Here is a 21376-nt window from a genome sequence, read left to right as displayed (position 1 = left end):
TTTGTATTTCTATGGAGGTTTTCCTGGGCATCGATGGATGGAGTGTATGGATACCCCTTATTGCACTTCACATATCTTTGCGCGAACCTCATTTTTGAAATTGCACCACAACGCCAAGGGCTACAGCCTCCATTTTAATTGCAAGTTAATTATAACTTCCGGCTCCATCTTTTGATACCAATTTCATATTGGTGGCAATTATGGTGGCGCCAGGAAGCCAGTGGCCGCCCCTTTCAGGGGCCCGCGAAAACTCTGCAACCAACACCAACGAGCGCATATTGGATGCCAATTACGACGTGCGCCAGTTGCTGAATCATATCAGCAGTAACAACTCTGTCAAAGTCCCGAAACCAGTATTGGAATACCTCAAATCGATTCAGGAGCTCACTGCAGACCTGATTAAGAACCCAATCGGCCAGGACTGGAAGCAGCAATTTGAACAGCTGCGCCAGGAGACCAGCCAGATTAAACAAGATATCCATGCGGTGAGGATAGCTTCTTCGAATGTCAATGCCAATGGCAATGCCAGTGGATCGAATCGGATTCGTTCGTACGTCGACGCTGTCAAAAATGCCCTGCCGCCGACGCACTTTTTGTCCAGCCATGGCTCCGCGTCAACTAACCCCGCATCGCCTTCCGATCTCCTCTAGGACCGTCAGATCATTGTCAAACTGGGTGATTCCAACGGCATTAAACTGTTCCGTACCCGAACGCCAGCCAAGATTACAAAGCTTGCCGAAAAAGCGCGTGTAAAGGGAGCAAAGGCTACGCACGGGGTGACGGTGGTATCGGCTAAGTTTGTCGCGGCGAGACAATTGAAATCGGGGGATATCTCGCTTAGCCTCCGTACTGCGAAGGAGGCGGAGATAATGCGATGCTACTGTGCTTGCTGGGTAAAGCATTTGTGGAAGGGATCGGAAGTGCGCCTGCCGAGCTGGGGGGTTGTTATCCACGACGTCAATGTACAGTCGCTCGGAATCAATTCAGCTGCAGGGCTTAGAGACCGGAAGCAGGGTATTATTAAGCAGCTGCTTACTAAGAACTTGTTCTACTGGGGAGACAATGCAGAGATCACCTAGATCTTGTGGCTAGTCCTTCCGGAGGGCAAAAAGTTAGGTTTAATGATCGTGGAATTCACCTCACCGCACACTGTGAACAAAGCCATTGATACTGGAACACTCTGGGACTCGGAGGTACTTACTATGGTCTTATACGACCGGGCTGCGCGTATACGCCAATGCCACAACTGCCAAAAATATGGCCATATAGGAAATACCTGTTCTAACGAAACGAAATGTGTCTTTTGCGCTGAGAAGCATCATTCTCGAGACTGCCAGTGTAAAAAGGATGCAACTCTCAGTGAACGTAAGTGCGCTAATTGCAGGGGTGTACATAACGGATGGTCGAAGCGGTGCCCCGACTTCATCAGAGAGATTGAGAGGGTGCAGGCTCTTGCACAGGCGAGAGAGCGGTACCACCGGGTGCCGGCATACCTCTCAATCAGGGAGACCAGGTAGGGGACGCCGGCTGCCACTATATCCAGAAGTCCAGGGGGTAGCGGCTCTAGGACTTCTACCACACAAAGCTCTATATAGGAGAGCTCTAGAGATAGAGTATAAACCGCCTCACAGGTATTAAATGAAACACCAAGCTCTACCTAAGCGGCGAGTAACGAAGAACTAGTATCGTCGGGTGATACCGAAATGCAGGAGGCTTAGGGGCCCCGAGAGGAGGCCTAGGGGGAGGCCTAGGAGGAGGTCTAGGGGGAAGACACTACGATGCTCGGCTTCGCAGTAAGCACTACCTAGGCAGGCGCAATTGGGGAATCGATCTGCCAGTCGATACGACTGCCGAAGGGACTCTAAAGGTCGATCTATGTACCGGTGACACACTCAGAGCCCCTAAGGCGAAAAGCACCTAGCCGGGCATCGACGCCATTAACAACAACCAGGAGCAAAGGCCTATTTAGGTCAGTACTAGATACAAATGCGGACAAAGCGCAGAAGCGAGCAAGGGACAACACATATGTCCTCGAGGACTAAGAAGTGGCAATGCCAGATACACCGTTATCGTCAGTACCGGTGGCATCGGCCAGCGAATCCCAGCTGTTAGTTTTATCCTGTACCAGCGGGAACAGACGTATGTCAATAAGTAAGCAGAGAGCCGCCGGCAGGCCAAAGGCCATAGGCAAGGAAAACACCATCTTCACAGCGAAGGGGACTACCGTACATACACCAGGCCCCCGGGGCAAGAACAAGCGCACCCTTAACGATCAGGTCAACCTTACAATGTCGGCCCTATCAGTGAAATTCACTAGCAGGATAGATATCCAGGAGGAGAGAAGAACCCGCCAATTCACTAAGAAGCATGCCGACACACCAGTTGTCAATGAATAATACACCTTTCACCATCATCTAATATAACACGCACCGGTCAAGAGATGTCGTTATGGCGGATTTCCTAGCAAAGACAGAGGTCTCCAAGGCAGATATCATTACAGTGCAAGAACCATGGGAAAACCCATACAATGACACGATATACCATCTATTAAAACAGATGTACGAATTGCTCTTTCCGTCTAGCACAGAGATAGGGGGGAGAGTAAGGGTGTGTATTTATATCTCTAAGAAACTGGCAGGGTGGATGTACTATGCACACAGTGAATTTTGTCAGGAAGTGAGACTCCAAGCCGGCCTTGGTGAGATCTGCTTCTTCAATATATATAACGAGTGTGGTACCACCGGCACAGTGAACCTTCTCAACGACTTGTTATGCGACAACCAAAGATAACGCAGCCGGAAGCATCTGATGATTGCCGGCGATTTCAATCTCTACCACCCCGCCTAGGGAGGCATCGAGGCCATATAAGATGCAGATTCTGATAGGCTAATTGAGCTCTGTGACGAAGCAGACCTCGATCTGTGGCTGGAACCTGGTGCGATCATGAGGGACCAGAACGGGAAGCAGATAACGATTGATCTATTCTTCGGTACGCCGGATCTTACTAAGAGATTAGTGGTGTGCAAGCTGGCCCTAGAGTGTCATACAGATTTAGATCACCTGCCGATCCGTATACTGATCGACATAGATATACCTATAAAGCCGGCGGAGGCGCAGAGACGAAGGCTTTAGAAGGCTATAGATACTGAGAAATTCGATGTGTTCGTGGCTGACAACCTCCCAATGCCACTACCATTAACAACACCCCGATAAATCGACGACGCAGTTGACCACCTGATCGACATTGTACGACGAGGTATTCACGAATCGACACTATGGGCTAGGTCAAGCCCCTACGCTAATCTATCGTGGACCAAGGAATGTGGAGAGGCTGTCAAGCACTCCCGCCATATGTTTCGTCAGTATCTCGCGATACATAGTAAGGAGGACTGGGAGACGTACAGACTGGCCAGGAATTAGAAGGGGAAGGTAATCAAAGCCGCTCTCCGGCGTGGCTTTAGGAACTTTATTGAAGAAGCCGTAGACCAAGGCCCCTAGGGTTTGTAGAGAGTGGCTAAATGGGCCAGAAATCGGGGCTAGCAGCAGGGGAGTACTATGCCAGTACTAAAGACAGCGGAAGGAGGGGTTACAGAGACGGACGAAGATAAGGTAAATCTACTCCGTAAGGTATTCTTCCCGCAGCCACCGGAAGCAGATCTCTCCGATATATAATACAACCACGCCAGCTACTGAGAGCAGTACCAGCTTCTACCGGTAAGCGATACCGAAGTAAGAGCTACAATTAAGAAGGCGCCACCCGACAAAGTACCTGGATACAACACACTGCCGAACAAACTGTGGCGAGTCCTTGCAGAGCTAGGCTCACGATCAGAGAAGTGATTTGTATCACTCCTTACTAAGATCTTTGACGCCTATATCTAGAGCGGCTACAACCCCCAGCACTTCCAAACCTCTGTCACAGTGACACTATGAAAGGCGGGTCCACGAGACTACCGAATTCCGAAGTTGTACCGGCCAGTTGCATTGCTAAATACACTCGGTAAGGTCCTCGAAGCAATCGTTACAACCCGAATTGCATGGCTGGTAGAGGAATATAACCTACTTCCGGATATATACCTAGGGGGAAGGAAAGGGGTATCTATCGACCATACAATCCAGTTGATCCTTGGGCGAGTCCACCAGGCCTGGGGGGAAGGTAAGATAGTGAGTATATTACTCTTAGATGTCGCTGGAGCGTATGATATAGTCTCCCACGAGAGGCTACTATTTAATATATAACAAATAGGACTCAGTGCACTTACTCTGTGGGTACAGTCGTTCCTTACCGGCAGGAGTACGCGGATCAAGCTACCTAACGGCCACCTAAGCGAAGAATTTCCTACACTAACCGGCATCCCACAGGGTTCACCAATCTTACCGATCCTATTCCTACTCTTCAATGTACCACTAGTTCGCGCCTGTATACTATAGGGGCTGCACTACGGGGAGAGCGAGGTATATGGATGGGTCGACGATGTATATATTCTAGCAGTGTTAAATAGCTATGAAGAAAACATCAAATTGCTAGAGAAGGCACTACAGAGAGCGAGTACTTAGGCGAGGAAACATGCCGCCAAGTTCGCACCTGATAAATTTGAGTTGATCCATTTCAACAATCCAAAATCCACTACTAATACCACCAGCGAAACGCCTCCCCGAAACGCTAACATCTGGGAGGTTCCAGATGATCCATCAGGACATGACGGCATGCCGGTGATTATCCCAGGGGATCTAATACCAACAATCCTTAAACCAACCGATACAGCCAAATACCTCGGTATATAGCTCGATAAGCACCTCAATTTCACGACACACTGCAAGAAAATGCTTGTAAAGGGAGCTAGTAGTCTGGAAGCACTCCGCGGAATCTCAGGTTCCACTTGGGGGTTATCATTGATCGCAATGCGGAAGGTATACCAGGCAGTCATTATTCCACAGATGCTATGGGGACTGTCTGCGTGGTACTGCCCAGCTGTAAGAGCGACACCAGGTCTCGACAAGCTCACAAACGAACTCATAAAAATCCAAAAATGTGCGGCAATCCTGATTAGCGGTGCCTTCTGGGGAACGGCAGGGGCAGCACTAGATATAGAACTATTTATTATCCCAATTAAACTACGACTGCAGCAAATCGTCGAAGAGACAGCCATACGAATCCTTACCGGCCCGCAATGGGCCTGCCCACAGATTGTCAAAGCAACGAAAACCAGGAAAGCATCGCAAAGGAGTCTCGGTGGATGGTCCCTGACTGAAGCGATCGCGTGGAAGAAACCATTACGCCTACAATTGAGCGAAAAATGGGAGGAAAAACGGGTATTTGTTCTTGCACTATGGGAAGCCCTAATCCCTTGCTTTATTGAGAATCAGGAAGTAGCATTGGAAACCTACAATAGTATTTACGAAGATGTTACTTGCGATGACCACGGTCGTACCAGCATGATTTTTACAGACAGAAGCGGGTTTACAGGGTATATTGGCGCATTAACGGCCAGATATTACCCGGAGATAACGTCGCAGAGACGTTACCTTGGAACGGACTCTCAGTCCACAGTGTACGCTGCCGAGCTCAGCGGCATTGAGATAGCACTTGCCAAAACCAAGGAGGGTATAGACTCAAATCTTAATAACAGACAACCGACGGCTCGAGAAGTGATCATTTTCTCCGACAGCCAAGCTGCCATTCAGGCAGTTCAAAACCCATAGCGACCATCTGGCCAGTACATACTGACTGCAATCTATACTCACATACAGGCCATCCAGACGCAAAACCAACCAACCAAAGTCACTATCAGGTGGATCCCTGTACACATTGGTATGGACGGCAATGAATTTGCTGACGGAGAAGCAAAAAGCGCAGCGCTTCTTGGTACGGGGATGGGAGTTGCGACTGGGACGGATAATCCAATAATCCGCCTCGCTGCAGCTGCTAAGAGAGAGGTCCGCCAACGAATCAGAGAGCGATGGGAGAAGCAGTGGGAGCAGGAGACAACCTCCGCTCCGATAAAGCGCTTAGTACAGGCGCTAAATAAGAAGACCCTTCGTTTATATGAAGGACTGTCGAAGCCATAATGTGCGATCTTGATTCAGATGCGTACAATGCGGATCGGACTTCGACACTTCTTATTTAAGATAAAGGCAGCCGAGACTGACCGGTGTAATTGTGATGAGGGCTCATAAACACCAAAGCATATCCTGATACAGTGTCCACGGTATATTATGCCGCGCACGAAATTGTGGGAGCAATTGTGGGGTATTGGGATCAACGAGATAGATTACGATAAGATCGTGTCGAACCCGCAGGCTACCCGCTACGTGGTCAACTTTATACACCGAACAGGTCTCCTCCAGCAGTTTTAACACGTTAGGATCGAGGAGGATGACGATGACGAACCGAGAGGCCTCGCGGCAATGGATCTAGGTGTGGAAGACGATGGGTATTAGCCAATGACGATAAATGATGCTGTGGAACGAGAAACTCAGCCAGAGTCGACCAACATGCCAATCAACTGGCCAGGACAACGTTACTATCAATTGAAACTGAGGCAGGGGAGGGTTTACAGAGAGAGAAGTGAGAGAAAGTGAGACCGGTAGTAGGGGGTGCACCCCACGACAATCATTATACGGATATTTCTTATGTATGGGTTCGGATGGGTCTGGATTTATGGGACTACGGGGTACGGGAATGGGCTGATTCCACTCTTTACAATTAGCATCTATCTGTATACTCTGGGAGAGATCCCGCTCGGCGTTTGGCTTCGAGTTCTTGCTTCAGTTGGATGAAGCGCCTGCATAGTCATACGCAACTAGTTAGACTGCAACAGGTTAATTGAACTTTGATTGATTGATTGATTGATTGATACCCCTTATTGCTAGGCAAATATGTTTTTGTATTCAAGGTCTGTATCACTAACCAAGTACTCCGTAGTTCTGAATCTCTTGTATAATCACCCTTCTGGTATCCTCATCTGCAGACTGCATGACTGTTTGACCCCTACAATCCTCGATATCCACACTCGCACCTTTGTGAATCAGATACCGAATAACATCACCTCTCTTAAGAGCCACAGCCGTGTGTAAAGGAGTTTCCCTCATAAAAGGAAACATATTCCTCAAATATTGATGGTCTTCATACATAAGGGCATTAAAAGAAGCACCCCGATCAACGAGCATTTCGACGACTTTAAGGCTGTCAGACTCTCGATAGATCGCATTATGCACAAGCTGGCCTATTCTAACATCACCACCACGACGTAGGAGAAGATCAATGGTTGGCAAAGCGGCTTATCTGGCAGCATAGGAGAGCGGGGTATTATCGATGTCACAGCGCGTATTAGGATCTGCGCCATGATCGAGCAGCCATGTTGTCATCTCCGGGTCCTCGAGCGCATTGCTAGAACGAAATAAATGTTATTCGGCTGTAAGCTTTTAAAAGAGAATAGGTTGTCTCACGCAAGAATAGGCGGGTCCATTCTACTCATTGGCATGTTGATATCCCAGCCGTTATTGAAGAAGCTGGTCGAGATAGTCTTCGCTCTCGCCTTGACGGCTTCGAGTACGTAGATTGCAAGGAATGATACAGGAAGGTTAATATCCCGTGACTATTGTAGTATCACCATGGTAAAAAAAAAAGCCTGATCAGCCCTGATTAATACATGTAAGTTCCATAACTCCCGTGCAAACAGAAAAACAAAATCAATATTCGTCAGTATCGAGAGGCGGAAGGAGAGCTCCAAGAGAGATCTATCTGTTTTGGCATGAATGTCCTAAGCTAAGCCTATTCCAGAACCTATGTATAACCTTGGATATAGACACCAACCACTGATAGAAATGGAAACAAGTGTTCAGTCCGGTCAATGCAAATGGTATTTCTATCATGCTGAGCTTTTACGCTTTTATATCAGGCGCCCGGGTCAGGCCAGGATCAAAACAAAAGAAAAAAGCAAGTCGGGATCGTTCCACAAGATGGGAGAGATCCTTCTGAATCTCCAAAACAGTAGGCTATGAAGAGCCCAAATAAGGAACAGGGAGAAGAAGACAAAGTACGACAAAAATAGAGGCGCAAGGAAACGCCTGTCAGCAAAAACAGAGGGATATCATTAAGATTCAAAGAATCCAGAATGTCGCAAAACAACAATTCGAAAAGATAAATTGAATGGGGAAGAAGAAAACAGAAAAAGCAAAACCGTAGGACTCGTATACTCGATAAGTCATCAAGGAGGAAGCCATTCCCTCCACCAAATATGTAAATATTTCTCGTCGGCAGCCATTCACTCGTCTTTCAGGCTTCCGACCAAATTGCGCAGCACGTCCATGATAACAGCTTCGTCTTTTGGCTCGCCGCCTGGGAATGAGCTCTCTGGCGCATCGCCCAACACGCGTGCGCGCGCACTCCGGAGAACTTCCCGGATGTAGTTTTTGTCCTCGTAGTCTTCCATGAGAACAGCTTCAAAGTCATCGATTGCCTTATTCGCTCGGTCAATGAATGAGGATGACTCTGGTGGCCCTGGTGTTTGCTGAGCAGGGTGTTGCTGTTGATGGTGAGGATGGGCCGGGAGGCCTGGAGGCGGATGATGCTGGTGTTGGTGTTGGTGTGGATGCTGATGCTGGTGCTGCGGCTGGTGCTGGTGGTGAGGTAGCGGATGTTGCTGCTGAGGAGGATGCGACATAGGCTGTGACTGGGGTGGAGCCGGTTGTTGATGCGGGTGCGGATGCTGATGGTGTTGGAACTGCACCCCGCCAGATGGAAGGTAGGCCCGAGGCTGCGGGTTATTGTGAGGAGGTTGAGAGGATGGCGGCTTTTGCTGTGAATAAGGGGAATGATGCTGAGGTGGTCCATGAGGAGGCCGTGGGGTTTGCAACTGTTGCTGCTGGCCGCCTTGCGGAGCGGGGGCGGATGCGTAGGGCGAAGTGTAGGTTGAAGGGATGGTCGCTGCGAATGCAGCTGGGAGGTTGTTACGGAGCTGACTGGGGATGGGGAAGGATGCAGCTGGATTGATAGCTGGTGCTGGTGCCGGTACCGGTGCCGCCGATACTGGTGCTGGTGCTGGTGCCTGCGTAGGTGCGGGTATCGGTGCGGGTGCGGGTGCGGGTGCAGACACGGGTATAGGAGCCGGAGTAGGTGTTGGTGCTGGTGGTGGAATAGGAGCAGAGACAGGGGCAGGTGTAGGCGCCGGTGGGGGTGCTTGTGCCGGTGCCGGTGCCGGTGCAGCAGCCTGGGGCGGGGGCGGAGCAGGAGCAGTAGCTTGAACCGGCGCAGCAGGAGGAGCGGTTGGTTTAGGAGCAGGGGCCTTCAATGCAGGTGGGTAGGGACTGGATCGTGGTGGAGGTCCTCCTACATTCACAGATGCCGGGAAAGGAGCAGGCGGTATGGAAGGGAATTGGAAATGCTGTGGCGGATTTGGCACCGGTGGTGGGCCCTGTGGTGCATAAGAGTAGGACGCCTGAGGCATGTACTGCTGCGGAGTAGGCGCAGGAGGATGGGACACCTGAGGCGGCGGCGAAGGGCGTCGTTTCTTTTCCTTCTCAACCGACGCGCCTGGAATAAGCTGCCATGACCAACCCTTGCCATCGCGCTCTGCGTGCATGAACAAATGACCGTTGCCGTTCAGATTGTGCCGTACACTGGATGTCCAACCCTCAGTCTCACACTTGAAGCGGAAGTACGGATACTTCAGTTTCAGCGCACGGTAGATCTGCTTCAAGGTCATTGGCGTGCCGGCTTCCGTCAGAGCATCAAATATGAGAACGGCATAATTGTATGGGGGCTTTGCCAGATCCTCAGTATTGTAAGCAGACTCTGGAGGATAATTGGGAGATGGTGACCGTGATGGTTTGCGCTTTTTGATCGGTGGGGGTTTGACATATTCTTGCGCGGGCTCTACAGACACCTTGCCTTCCGTTGAGGGAAGAGGAGACTCCATTGGTGTGCCATCCGGCTTCTTTCTCTTGGTGTACTTCCGCTTCTCGGATGGTTTTGGTGACTCGGGAACGACAGATTCTTTGGCAACTGTCTTTCCAGCCTTGGGCACTTTAGGTGGAGGTGGTGTGATACCTCCGTTGGCCTCGCGCTTGGCAGCATTTTTCTGCTCCCGGGCAAGCTCAGCTCGCTCGCGCTTGGACATAATCCCATCTTTAGGAGGGCGTCCTGGTCCCCGCCGGCGTGTCGGCTGTGAATCGTTATCCCCATTCTCGATAGAATCCATCGCTTGGGACGATTTGGAATCCCTGGTCTTCAGGATGATCTTCTTTGAAGGTTCTCTGCTCTCGCCGCTATCGCTTCCAAGTCTGTCAGACTCATCGTCTTCGTCATCCACTTCAATCGAAGCCCGAGCATCTTGCTCTTCCTCCTCTTCTTCCTTTTCTGCCAATTTTTCTTCCATCCGGTCCGCTCCAGTTTCACCAATTGGGACGTCTGGTAGCAAAAATCGGATGCGCACGCCTCCAATTTGGATATAATCACCGCTGTGTAACGGGCGAACTTGCCCCGGCGATAGCCAATCAGCCCCAATGAATGCTCCGTTACGTCCCATTACTTCCATTTCGAACAAATTCCGATCAAAGTTGTATGAGATCCGGACATGCCTCCGAGAAATCCCTCGATGGCCTGCGGCACTGCCGTCAACGGTCGTTGGGGGGTGAATTGGGATGGTGGGACAAGAATCAGGGGATGGGAGCAAAGCCAGCGCATCAACGGGCTTTGCGTCTCCGTTTCCATCTTGCAAAGATTGCATTGCGAGCGCATTGTAGTCGGTTGTCGATTGTAGCTGAGCCGGGTTTGCATGTAATGGTATAACAGCTTCGTCAAAAGAGGATCTTGAGGATCGTCGGCTCATGTTCATATTGTTCGGAAGATGCGGAGGTACATCTGGATCAAAGCCCATGATACCTCCCCGATCACTGACGACACTGCCCATCATAGCAGCGCTTTCCTCCCGCTTCATACGGTTCGGGGTGTGGGATGTATTTCCTCCACTTGAACTCTTCGCCCGAGTGCTTCGCACGGCCTGCCGGTACTGGAACTCTCGGTGGTGGGCGGCGCGGGCAGCGCGCACGTCTCGTCCTAGGATAAATGAGTAGGTATTGACGTAAAAATGCCCATCATCGAACTCCAATTTGGCAAATGCTTGAATCTTAGGTTCCGATCCAGCGATTGAGGCCGCCATATCTTGATATCCCAGGGCTGACAGGTCGGCATTTTGCGAAAGAAAGGCGGCTGTGAGCATCTCGTTTTGGTGGAGGGCTTCAAACGCATTTTTGGGGGCCGCGGAAAAATCCAAGGGTGGAAGGAGCGAGGGCTGCTCGGGGTTCAATTTCGGGTTCATGGGGTCGGACAAGGTCTCCATGGCATCGGTTGAGTTATATTCTGTATGGTTCATATCCTGGTGCGCGGAATTTCCCTGCTCGTCACCTAAAGCTTTCCCATTCAGCAAGTCCTGAATCTCACGGGATATCGAGGTTGTGTCTCGGTGCAAGCTCGGGTCGATGGGCGTGGGGTTCTGGGCAGCCATGTCGAATGGCTGGGAGATTGAGTCGTCCATCTTGGTATCTATGTGAGTATCCTGGTGCTCCTCCTGTTTTGCAGGTTGTACCATGGTAGTGGAGTTTGCGGCTGATTGGTTGCCGAGGAGCTGTGCGAGGAGCGCACTTGCGGCGCTTTGCGTATTTACATCTTGTTGATGTTGCGCAGCTGAAAAGTCGTGGCTGTCCGAGCATTCGGTTTTAATTGCGACGTCCGGGGCGGGCATTCCGTTGGGAGTTGACGGGGCAGAATTATTCTGCATGGCGCGGATTGCGGAGTCGTCTCGAGGATTGGAAGGGGGTGTGGTGTCTGGTGAGCAGCCATAGTCGTATAGGGGGCTATCGGGGCCTGGGTCAGGCGGTCGATGGCCCACGGCTGGCGCAGTCATGGTCTGCGACGACATGACAGGCTGTTGCTGAGGAAGGGAGAGGAATGAAGTTCCTATAAGAAGGGAAGTTCTCAACTTGGAACCGGGCGGTGAGCGATGGCCGAGTTGGTGGCTGCAGATGGCCGTAGTCACCGCAGAGCCATGTTTTTTTTTCCTTTTTTCGTTATTTTTCTTCGGCTCTCGATATGGCGATTTGACTTGCAGAATTCACCAACAAGTATGAATCTGGAAAGGTTTACGGTTGGAGGGATGGAGAGAAAAAGCGCCGATGATCCTCTTCCGGGACAAATTTTCTTTCCCGCCCCGCCTAAATCCATATTCTCTCCGAATTGATCCACCTATATGGACTGCCCGCAGGTGGTTCCTCACCGATTTTGTTGATCAAAAGAGCCTAGAACTATATAATGAATGTAGCAATATATGATTCTATGCAATTGACCTCATTTTACTCCTATAATCTCACATTTCCTCAGTCTTTTCTCTAGGGTGGAGTTGACCCTCCACGTTGAGATGAGGGGAAACCGTGCTAGTCGTAATAGGTACTTTAGGCAAATGCAATTTCTATCTTGTATCAAGTCCGTATATGCAAGGGTGTACGATGTATAGTACTACACATTCTGGGGAAGCGGAGTATTACTTGACACGGGGTAAGGTGTCTGCGACAAACTTGGCAAAAAATGGTAGAAAACTCAGTGTTTCTTCTGCTTCGCTCTTTTGCTGATGGCATTGACGTGCTTGGCGAATCTAAACGAGGAGTAGCATAAGGACCGGCCTGGCTGAGGCTGAGAGAGTTGGCAGAAACCTTAGCCGCTGAATGGTTGTCACGACTCTCATTGTGTCCCTCTGATATGACGCCAACCACATTTTGATGGGTTGAAAGCGCATTTGAGATCCTGTGATTCAATCATATGATATGGTCACAGGTAGAACCCGGTTATAGAATCGGCACCGACATCCATGCTCTGTAGGGCTTGGCTGTTGATTTCTCCCGTCAGAGGACACGGCGAATCGATAGTGCTTGCGAGATTGTCAGGGTGCGAAAGTCGAATAACTAGAAGTCTAAATCGATGGTTAACTAAGAGCTCCATATAAAACTAGCCGCAAAGAGTAACTTAACTACAAGAAACATCACACGAAGATTTATCCACCACTGCCCCGTAGGTTTGAAGTTACGTTTGGAGTGACATGAGATGACAGACCATCGGGCTCGTCAAAACGAGCGACGTTCAGAAGAATATGTGTTTTGAGAATCTCTTGTCGATCTATGTTGTAGTTGGTCTAGGAGAATCATGAGTTAGGGCCGGAGGGTGGGATAAAAATAGAATGTGATATCACCCTTCTGACAACACCCCACCTCCCCTTCTTCCACTTTTGAATGCTGGAAACCGTTGCAGCATTGTCATGACAGTATTTTACCCCTGAATAATTGGTGGGTTCGCTATAGAAAGAGTGTCTAGAATTAAGGTTAGCCGCAGACCTTGCCAAGCATAGCCGCAGCCTAAGGGGATCATTATTGGCTCAGATCCAAGACCCAAAATGATACGTAATCACATAGCTTCTCTAACTAACTAACTAGCTTTTCTATTCTATAATCCTTTCCGACATCCAATCTGATACTATCGGTAGATAGAGGTCTATAGATACAAATTTTCCTAACTAGCCTATTCCGACTCCTGGACTTTTAAAACTCTTTGTAACTGGAGTTTTATACTAGATTATATAAAAGACTCCCGTCTTAACAGTTAGCTTACAATCACTTCACTAGCTTTACGTCGAAGCAGGAGTGAGTGTTACCTGCCAGATCTTTGTAGCAAAAGAGTGCATTGGAACGAGATTATTAAGTACAAGAAGAGAAAGGAAAGAGAGGAGAGGAGAAACTCGGGGTATACAAAATCCTACCCATCTGGGAAGGAACGACCTTAGATAGTAATCTAACCCCTGGGCAAAGGTGTATTAGTCCCTAAATGCTGGTTTTTCATCGTTAACGTGGTCATTAAGTATCCGGTCGTCCTCGTAGCTTCAATCTATTCCTGATCCGGTTTTTCTGAAACCCAAGAATGATCCTCTAGGTTTACAATTGGGAGTTATGTTACGATCCAACGTTTGATACACAGCCCATATGCTGTCACTGTCGGCCATAATATCTGAGTCACTGCTAGCAGCTCCAACAGCAGCTTTGTTTGTAGGCACACCGGCTTTTGATCATGGAAGGAGTGTATTTGATTTCAGTGAGGTCAAAATCCGAATGAATAGTTCCTATTGGCGCAACCAGGGTTGACAAAGGTACTATTCACGTCCGGGTTCTAGCTTCTGGGTCCTGGGGGACAAGAACAGGCTGGCAGCTCATCACAAGTGGGTGGGTCCTGACCCCGGGGGGGAGAGAGGATCCCCGAGGATCCCCAGAAACCAGGCTAGCCACCACGTGACAGTGGGTTTGATTGTAATACTCCGTAGACACTCAATCAAAGATCATATTTTCGCGATAAAAAAAAAGCCAATCAGACCCTTTACATCTACCTCTTTCCATACCTCCACCTCCTCCACCTCCACCTCACAAAGACCCAAATGGCCCCAAAATCAAAATCCAAAAAGCCCGACCCAAACCCCCCAACCAAAAACCAAAACCACAACCCCAAACTGGCCACCCCTCCGCCCACTCCTCCCGGCCACCGATCTAACCCTGACCCCCGTCCTCCCGGACCAAATCTACCTAATCCGCAATTTCCTCCCAGGCACCCTCTGCAAAACCTACACCTCATTCCTCGCCTCGCTACCACTAACCACAACACCGGGCGCGCCCAAGAAAGACGAGGCATTGCGCGTCAACGACCGGTTCCAGATCGACGATGCGCGGTTCGCGGAGATGTTGTGGAGCACGACGGCGCTGAAAGAGCTTGTCACGACGCGATTTGACGAAGACGAGTCCGACGAAGATGACGGTAGTCACTCGCCTGCTCTCGGTCTTGCTGAACGCGCGCGACAACTCTGGGGCGGGGAGCCGTTGGGGTTGAATCCTAATATTCGCATTTATCGATACTCTGCAGGACAGTTTTTCGGACAACATTGTAAGCTCTTTCTTCGTTCGTTTTTCGTCCTGCGAATTCCATTATGGAACCATACACATACATACATCCAAGCAAGCGAAAATTACACAACACTCGTTAATTAACCCCATCGCAGACGACGACGCCAACAACATAACCCTCCCCCCACCGAACTCACGCTCAAAAGCAACACCCGCGCGCACGACCTGGACCCTCCTGATCTACCTGACGTCCTGTACAGGCGGTGAAACGATCTTCTACCCGGAGCCGACGCGCGCGAACCGTCATCCGGAGCCGATAGCTGTTGCGCCAGAGGTTGGGATGGCGCTGTTGCATCGACATGGTGATCATTGTATGATTCATGAGGGGGCTGAGGTTACTGGTGGGGAGAAGTGGGTTTTGAGGAGTGATTTGGTTGTTCCTAGGTGATTGCATTTTGGAGTGGCGAGGTTGTAGAGGTGTAGTATTTGTTAGGTGTGGTAGAATCGTAGTGGGCAGGTCCTACGCGATCTCGAATCCTTGGTGTTTGGTATATAGCATTGCATGGGAATTTCAGTTAGGGAATTAAACAGTTCTAGTCATTCTGCTGGATCATACTTAATATTGGGTGCAATCGACTGGATAACACGGTAGCAAAAGGACAATATGAACAAGGACGACAGTAGGTCCCTGTCACAGCACGCATGAAAGAGACAGTTGTAGATACAAGTTAAATAGTCGTAAAGAGTGGAAAGTTTGCTGGGGAAAGGAGATGGGAGGAAACAATGAGAATGAAACAAAGAGTGAGATCATCAGTTATTGGATAGCAGGGTGACAGATGAGAGCTGGACCTCGCCAATGGGTCTAATTCCCGGAAAGCCTCCAGATTCAATTTCATTTTATCTTATCAAATTGGTTTGGAAACAGGAGACTTCTCCCCGTCCAGTTCATACTCGGCTCCTCTCATCATCCCCTCCACAGGGCCGAGAAGCCGCTTGAATCCATCCCGGCCCAACCGTGCCACCTTCACATCCGTTTTAGTGGTGATGCTCGCCTGGCGGGGCTTGTCGTCCAGCAAGGCAAGCTCACCGAAGTAATCACCTCGGTGATAGTTCTTAACGGGCCCGGAGACACCGTTCTTGGTAGCCTCGGCTTCGCCCGACTCCAGAAGATAGAATGCATCTCCGGGATCGCCTTCGTGGATGATGATGGAATTAGCCGGATACTTGATAGTATCTAGAGCATCGGCGATCTTCGAGCGCTCGTATGGCTTCAGAGAAGAAAGCAGCGGGACTTCCTCCAGGAAAGCCTCGTACATACGACGGCGTTGGAATGCAGAGTCCATTAAGATGCGGCGGAATGTGACGCGATCTAGAGCCCACAAAGTGCTCTGTGGCTCAGTGGAGATCACTGTCGCAGCACGCGGGGCATTGTACATCAGAGCCAACTCGCCGAAGGATCCTCCGGGTCCAGTGCTGGCGACCTTGTTGCCCAAGCCATCAGGGCCAGGCTGCACGGCGCCAGAAGGGTTGATATAGACGTCGAAATTTCCCTTCTCCACGATGTAGAAGTAATCACCGGCGTCGCCTTGGGAGATGACCTTGATATCCTTCGCGGGAATGGGCTTCTCCACCAGAGCGTTGAGCACGGTCGAGAATGAATCATCGTCGAGGTGGGAGAAAAGGAAGTTGCTACTGACGGCGCTCTTGAGTCGGGAGGCCTGCTCTTCGGTCTTTGGGTGGTGAGGAGGCGACCAACTATCTGAACCCGCTTCAGTAGGGTTTAAAGATTCCGCTGAGACCGATGTCCGACGACCAAGCGCGTAGTTGGTAGGGAATCCTTGCTGTGCGGATCGTTCCGGGAGAGGGGCAAGCTCCCCCTCCTCCTCGTCATCCTCCCCCGCATTATCCTGGAAGGGACTCCGGCTGAACAACGATCTGCCCACTTGTAATCCTTGTGATCCTCCTTCAGCGAATGCACTACCTCCAAACAAAGCGGCGCTCGGCAGCGCAGCACCCGAATTAGGCTGTCGGAAGGTCAGGTTGGTTGGTGACGTCACCTCGAAGCCGTCGTCCTCGGAATTTTTTTGGTTGCCAGCAGAATTGTCGTCAACTCTAGTGTTGATGGCCGGGGCCAAATCCGGAGCAGAGTTCAGAGCCATGAGGGCGTTGGATTGAGGGCCGGAGAGGCCGCAACTCCGGGGTTGAAGCTGAGTGAGAGGGACGGGCGAAACAGAGATGAGATCTGTGGAAATTAGAATGGAATGAATTAAACAGGGGAGAATGAATGGGAGGAAAATGTAGGTAATGCAGATTGTAGAGGAGAGGAGGAGAGGTAGAAAAGGTAGAGAGTAGGAAGCAACGGAGGGGCAGACAGTGGGGGATTATTGGTTGGAGTCTAATTGTAGGAATACTGCATGACCTCGTCCCTCTCCTTTTTTTTCTCTCCTTTTTTTCTCTCCTTTTCTTTTTTCTTTCTTTCTGTCTCGGGAAAATAAAATGGAATATTGCAGGGAAAAAGAAAAAGTAAACGAAAGCCAAAGCAAGTCAAGCCAACAACAAGCGAAAGCGGAATTACCTTCTAAAAGCAAGCTCAGCTTTACTTATAACAAGCGAGTCAGTTTGGAAGACAAAGGGGAAAGACGTGGAAAGATGAGGGGTACACACTAAAGTTGGTCTGAGCTTCGTCGATCATTGGATGTGCTTCACCTTTCACGCACTGTGCTATGTACTCCATGTTGTACATATTTATGGAGTAATGGTGATCGACATCCATTCCTATACTAAGATGTGGGATACTAGGTAGTATAAGATTTAATTTAAGCCCCCGTCTGAGCGTCTTCTACACGTCTTCTAGAATGGCATGCTCGCCACTAAAGTGGCAATTTCGGGAACCTTGGAAGTATCACCACGTCACACATGTCATGGACTCGTGTTCAAATGTCACCTTATAGAATGGGATAAAAATACCTGAACCGCAAAATCAAGGAAAGTGTCAAAAGTACAGACGTTTCATGTTCTGGTGGGGAACGAGAATGGATATCATATAATCTCCATGGTCTTCGCTCAATAATTGTAGAAGCATCCAGCATACCTCCATCTAGCTATAGCTTCAAATACGGAACCTTGACAGTATGGAGTACTCCGTTCTCTGATAACCTAAAGCTCTCTCCATGGCGTCATATAAACGAGAAAGTCTAGATCGGGCGCATAGACCCAGCCACAGCCACGGTTCACCCCCAGCCCCCTTATATTGGCGATTGGCCATGTCGATGTGCATGCGAAGTCTGAATTATAGAGCGCTAAGTCCTGTCCAGGGCCAGGTACTGGTCTGTGTCACTCCCCACCGATTCGAATAATTTACTTGGGCCTTTTTCCCTAACTATCTTCCCCAAACTATCTTTTCAATTTTCTTTTCACGTTCTGTGTCAGAATCAATATGGGTACCTTTACATTTCACTGGTGAGTCGCGCTTCTAGCATGTCCCATTCTAGAGATTTCCATTTCGGAGATTTCCATTTCGGAATCTCTTCTCCTCGTACAATGCTGAGACGGTTACTTGCAGGCCTTACAATGCGAGCGAGGTGTTCGTTACAGGCACTTTCGACGATTGGGGTAAGACGGTGAAACTGGACCGAGTCGGCGACAGCTTTGTCAAGGAAGTGACTACATTGCCTGTACAAAAAGTCCAATACAAGGTATGGCCTTTTCTTTTTTTTTTTTATCTCGCACACTTTCGCCTTTGCCTTCCCCTCGTAGATTGGATGGCGGTGAGCATTTACAATGACGTCACCTGGGCCGCTTTTTCCCCCCATTTATAAAGTCGCCAGTTCCCGGAATCCCCAAAGTCCCAAACATTTTAAGATTGCCTGATTCCCCGCTGACTCAAAAAAATTCAAAAGTTTGTCGTCGACGGGATTTGGACTACAGACCCTAAAGCACGTGAAGAACAAGACGGACATAACAACGTCAACAACGTGCTGCTGCCTGAAGAAATTAAGGCTTCCGACTCCGCCCCCACTATGTCTGGCGTGACCCCTTACTCTACAACCGCGGCACTCGCTGCCAACGTTCCCAAGGAGCCCAATGGGGATCTCCCTGGTAGCTTCCCAGAAACTCCGGGACAGGAATCCGAACAGACCTTTTCCGTGGATCCCATTCCAGCTTCGGGAGGTTATGGTAACCCCGTTACCCTGAAGCCGGGCGAGGAAGTCCCTCGCCAGAGCACATTCAACAACAACACCGTTGGCTCGACTGTCACTTTGGACAAAGAATCATATGACAAGGGCCAAACTCTACCTGTTGACGGCTACCAAGCAACCAACACCAGCCCTGAGACTTTCGCATTTGCCCCTTTTACTCTCCCCCCAATCACGAACAATATGATTCCTGAATCCAGTCTTCCGATCGGTGGACCCTCTCAGTCGTACACCGGAGGTCCAGCGCAGCAGGCAGCGCTGGCCGATCCGGAATACTTCATCCAGTCCAGTGGCCCCACCTCGACCACAGCGGAACTCGCTGCTGGCGTGCCGCTGGAGTCAAAGGGCAAGGCCAACGCCAACAAGCCCGTTGATGAGGTCCCCCGGGTGGTGAAGGACTCAATTGCCGAGGCTCACAAGGACCCTGAGGCGACTGCGTACCAAGAAGCAGTCGACGAGAAGTACGCTACCGAGAACGAGCTTCACAAGAAATACCCCGTTGAAAACTCCGCAGGGAGGTTCGTTCAGCCCGTTGACGAGGTTCCTCGGGTTGTGAAGGACTCGATGGCCGAAGGTTATAAGGACCCAGAAGCGGCTGCAAACCTGAAAGCAGTCGACGAGAAATATGCCACCGAGAAGGAACTGCAAGAGAAGTTCCCTGTCGAGGACTCCGCGGGTAGACAGACCAACGGTCACTACCCTATCCCTCGGGCAGTGAAGGACTCGATATCCGAGGCTCACACAAACCCGGAGGCGACTACGAACCAGGAGGCACTTGCCGAGAAGTATGCTACCGAGAAGGAGCTACAGCAGAAGTTCCCTATTGAAGAGTCTGCGGGAAGGTTTATTCAGCCTGTTGAGGAGGTCCCTCAGGTCGTGAAGGACTCGATGGCCGAAGGTTACAAGGACCCCGAGGCGGCTGCAAACCTGAAAGCAGTCGATGAAAAGTCTGCTACCGAGAAGGAACTGCAAGAGAAGTTCCCCGTTGAAGATTCCGCGGGCAGGCAGATCAACGGTCACTACCCTGTCCCTCAGGCAGTGAAGGACTCGATAGCCGAGGCTCACAAGGACCCGGAGGCGAATACGAACCAGGACGCACTTGCTGAGAAGTATGCGACCGAAAAGGAGCTACAGCAGAAGTACCCTGTTGAAGAGTCTGCGGGTAGATATAATAAGCCCGTTGACGAGGTCCCCCAGGTGGTGAAGGACTCGATGGCCGAGGCTTTCAGGGACCCAGAAGCGGCTGCCAACCAAGAAGCAGTTGACGAGAAGTATGCTACCGAGAAGGAACTGCACAAGAAGATCCGTGTTGAAGAGTCTGCGGGTGCACCGGCGCCTACTATCACTGCGGCCACCCAGGCCATTGCGCCCCATGTCACTGCCAGTGGTGTGGACTCGTCAGATGTGTCGCCGCTTTCCACACCTACGGCGAACCGCAGCTTTACTGCTGCTACCCCATCTTCAGTGCTGAAGACCACCGAGTCCAGTGGGCCAACTGTCACAACTGGCCCCGAGACTACTTCTACTGCCGAAACCTCGACTGCCGGAACCACGGCTGCCACGACTGCGGATCCCGCAGGTCCCACTGTGACGACGGGAGTTGCGTCTGCTCAGGCACCTACCAGCTCGACCACTGGAGTTGAATCTACCCAGTCTCCTGCTACTTCTTCCAAGCCCGCTTCGCCGTCTCGCAGAAAATCCCACAGCACTGAAGGTGCTGCTTCTACTATTGGTGACAAGAAGAAGAAGCACCGCCTGAGTGGCTTTTTCGACAAGATCAAGGAGAAGCTTAAATAAACGACTCGGAAATGTCCAATTTCCGACCTTGAAATCCGTTCTATGATTCTATCATCTTGGGTGGTATAGTCTTGGCTGTCAAAGCCGACCGATATCGCATGCTTTTTCTCTGATGCCTTACGTTCTTTGCTTCTGGATACCTCTCCTGCCCTGTTTTACTGCATTGTATTTCTGCAAGCCGCTTTTTGTTTATGACTCGGCTAGTAATTATCGTCTAATCGAAGTACCTTGCTTTATGTGTTGATTGTTTATATCGTACTTTATGTCTTGTACTTATATCTGAGCCGAAATCGGACCGAAGTCTTGCGTAATATGTTGTACAGAACTCGGAGTATAAGCATGTTGATTCGACATGGATCATGGAACATGAGGTTAAAGACCCAATCAGAATAGAACCTGAGAACTAAGAAAGTCGAATGTACACTTCTCCATGTATAACCCTTGGGATTGCC

At 50.1% G+C, this 21376-nt stretch overlaps 9 protein-coding genes across 9 annotated transcripts; 5 read left to right on the top strand and 4 right to left on the bottom strand.

The window, feature by feature from the left end:
- Positions 1–200: 200 nt before the first annotated feature.
- N7518_000963 (uncharacterized protein) lies at positions 201–1079 on the top strand (the record flags this gene model as incomplete). Its single annotated transcript, XM_057181891.1, has 2 exons — positions 201–563; positions 651–1079. The coding sequence occupies 2 exons, from the start codon at positions 201–203 to the stop codon at positions 1077–1079; spliced, it is 792 nt and encodes a 263-aa protein (XP_057047241.1).
- A 1369-nt stretch (positions 1080–2448) lies between these two features.
- On the top strand, positions 2449–3420 carry N7518_000962 (uncharacterized protein; the record flags this gene model as incomplete). The annotated part of the gene is made up of 3 exons (XM_057181890.1): positions 2449–2768; positions 2886–3070; positions 3227–3420. 3 exons carry the CDS (start codon positions 2449–2451, stop codon positions 3418–3420), a joined length of 699 nt encoding a protein of 232 aa, XP_057047240.1.
- Positions 3421–4824: 1404 nt separating this feature from the next.
- On the top strand, positions 4825–5703 carry N7518_000961 (uncharacterized protein; the record flags this gene model as incomplete). The annotated part of the gene is made up of 1 exon (XM_057181889.1): positions 4825–5703. The coding sequence occupies one exon, from the start codon at positions 4825–4827 to the stop codon at positions 5701–5703; it is 879 nt and encodes a 292-aa protein (XP_057047239.1).
- Positions 5704–6414: 711 nt separating this feature from the next.
- N7518_000960 (uncharacterized protein) lies at positions 6415–7170 on the bottom strand (the record flags this gene model as incomplete). The annotated part of the gene is made up of 2 exons (XM_057181888.1): positions 6415–6698; positions 6912–7170. 2 exons carry the CDS (start codon positions 7168–7170, stop codon positions 6415–6417), a joined length of 543 nt encoding a protein of 180 aa, XP_057047238.1.
- Positions 7171–7281: 111 nt separating this feature from the next.
- N7518_000959 (uncharacterized protein) lies at positions 7282–7598 on the bottom strand (the record flags this gene model as incomplete). The annotated part of the gene is made up of 2 exons (XM_057181887.1): positions 7282–7390; positions 7450–7598. Coding segments are annotated over 2 exons (258 nt in total), but the record flags the coding sequence as incomplete, so codon positions are not given.
- Positions 7599–8267: 669 nt separating this feature from the next.
- Positions 8268–11921, bottom strand: N7518_000958 (forkhead domain protein; the record flags this gene model as incomplete). Its single annotated transcript, XM_057181886.1, has 2 exons — positions 8268–8573; positions 9336–11921. 2 exons carry the CDS (start codon positions 11919–11921, stop codon positions 8268–8270), a joined length of 2892 nt encoding a protein of 963 aa, XP_057047236.1.
- Positions 11922–14409: 2488 nt separating this feature from the next.
- N7518_000957 (uncharacterized protein) lies at positions 14410–15379 on the top strand (the record flags this gene model as incomplete). Its single annotated transcript, XM_057181885.1, has 2 exons — positions 14410–14971; positions 15087–15379. Coding segments are annotated over 2 exons (855 nt in total), but the record flags the coding sequence as incomplete, so codon positions are not given.
- Positions 15380–15836: 457 nt separating this feature from the next.
- N7518_000956 (cyclic nucleotide-binding domain-containing protein) lies at positions 15837–17090 on the bottom strand (the record flags this gene model as incomplete). Its single annotated transcript, XM_057181884.1, has 1 exon — positions 15837–17090. One exon carries the CDS (start codon positions 17088–17090, stop codon positions 15837–15839), a length of 1254 nt encoding a protein of 417 aa, XP_057047234.1.
- Positions 17091–18367: 1277 nt separating this feature from the next.
- N7518_000955 (carbohydrate-binding module family 48 protein) lies at positions 18368–20924 on the top strand (the record flags this gene model as incomplete). Its single annotated transcript, XM_057181883.1, has 3 exons — positions 18368–18390; positions 18494–18626; positions 18831–20924. The coding sequence occupies 3 exons, from the start codon at positions 18368–18370 to the stop codon at positions 20922–20924; spliced, it is 2250 nt and encodes a 749-aa protein (XP_057047233.1).
- Between the last annotated feature and the right edge of the window lie 452 nt (positions 20925–21376).

This window comes from Penicillium psychrosexuale (assembly GCF_028828465.1).
Source record: "Penicillium psychrosexuale strain IBT 29551 chromosome Unknown utg000001l, whole genome shotgun sequence".
NCBI classification, from domain to species: Eukaryota; Fungi; Ascomycota; class Eurotiomycetes; order Eurotiales; family Aspergillaceae; genus Penicillium; species Penicillium psychrosexuale.
Note: the sequence above shows the minus strand (reverse complement) of the source record. Positions and strands in the feature narration are given on the sequence as shown.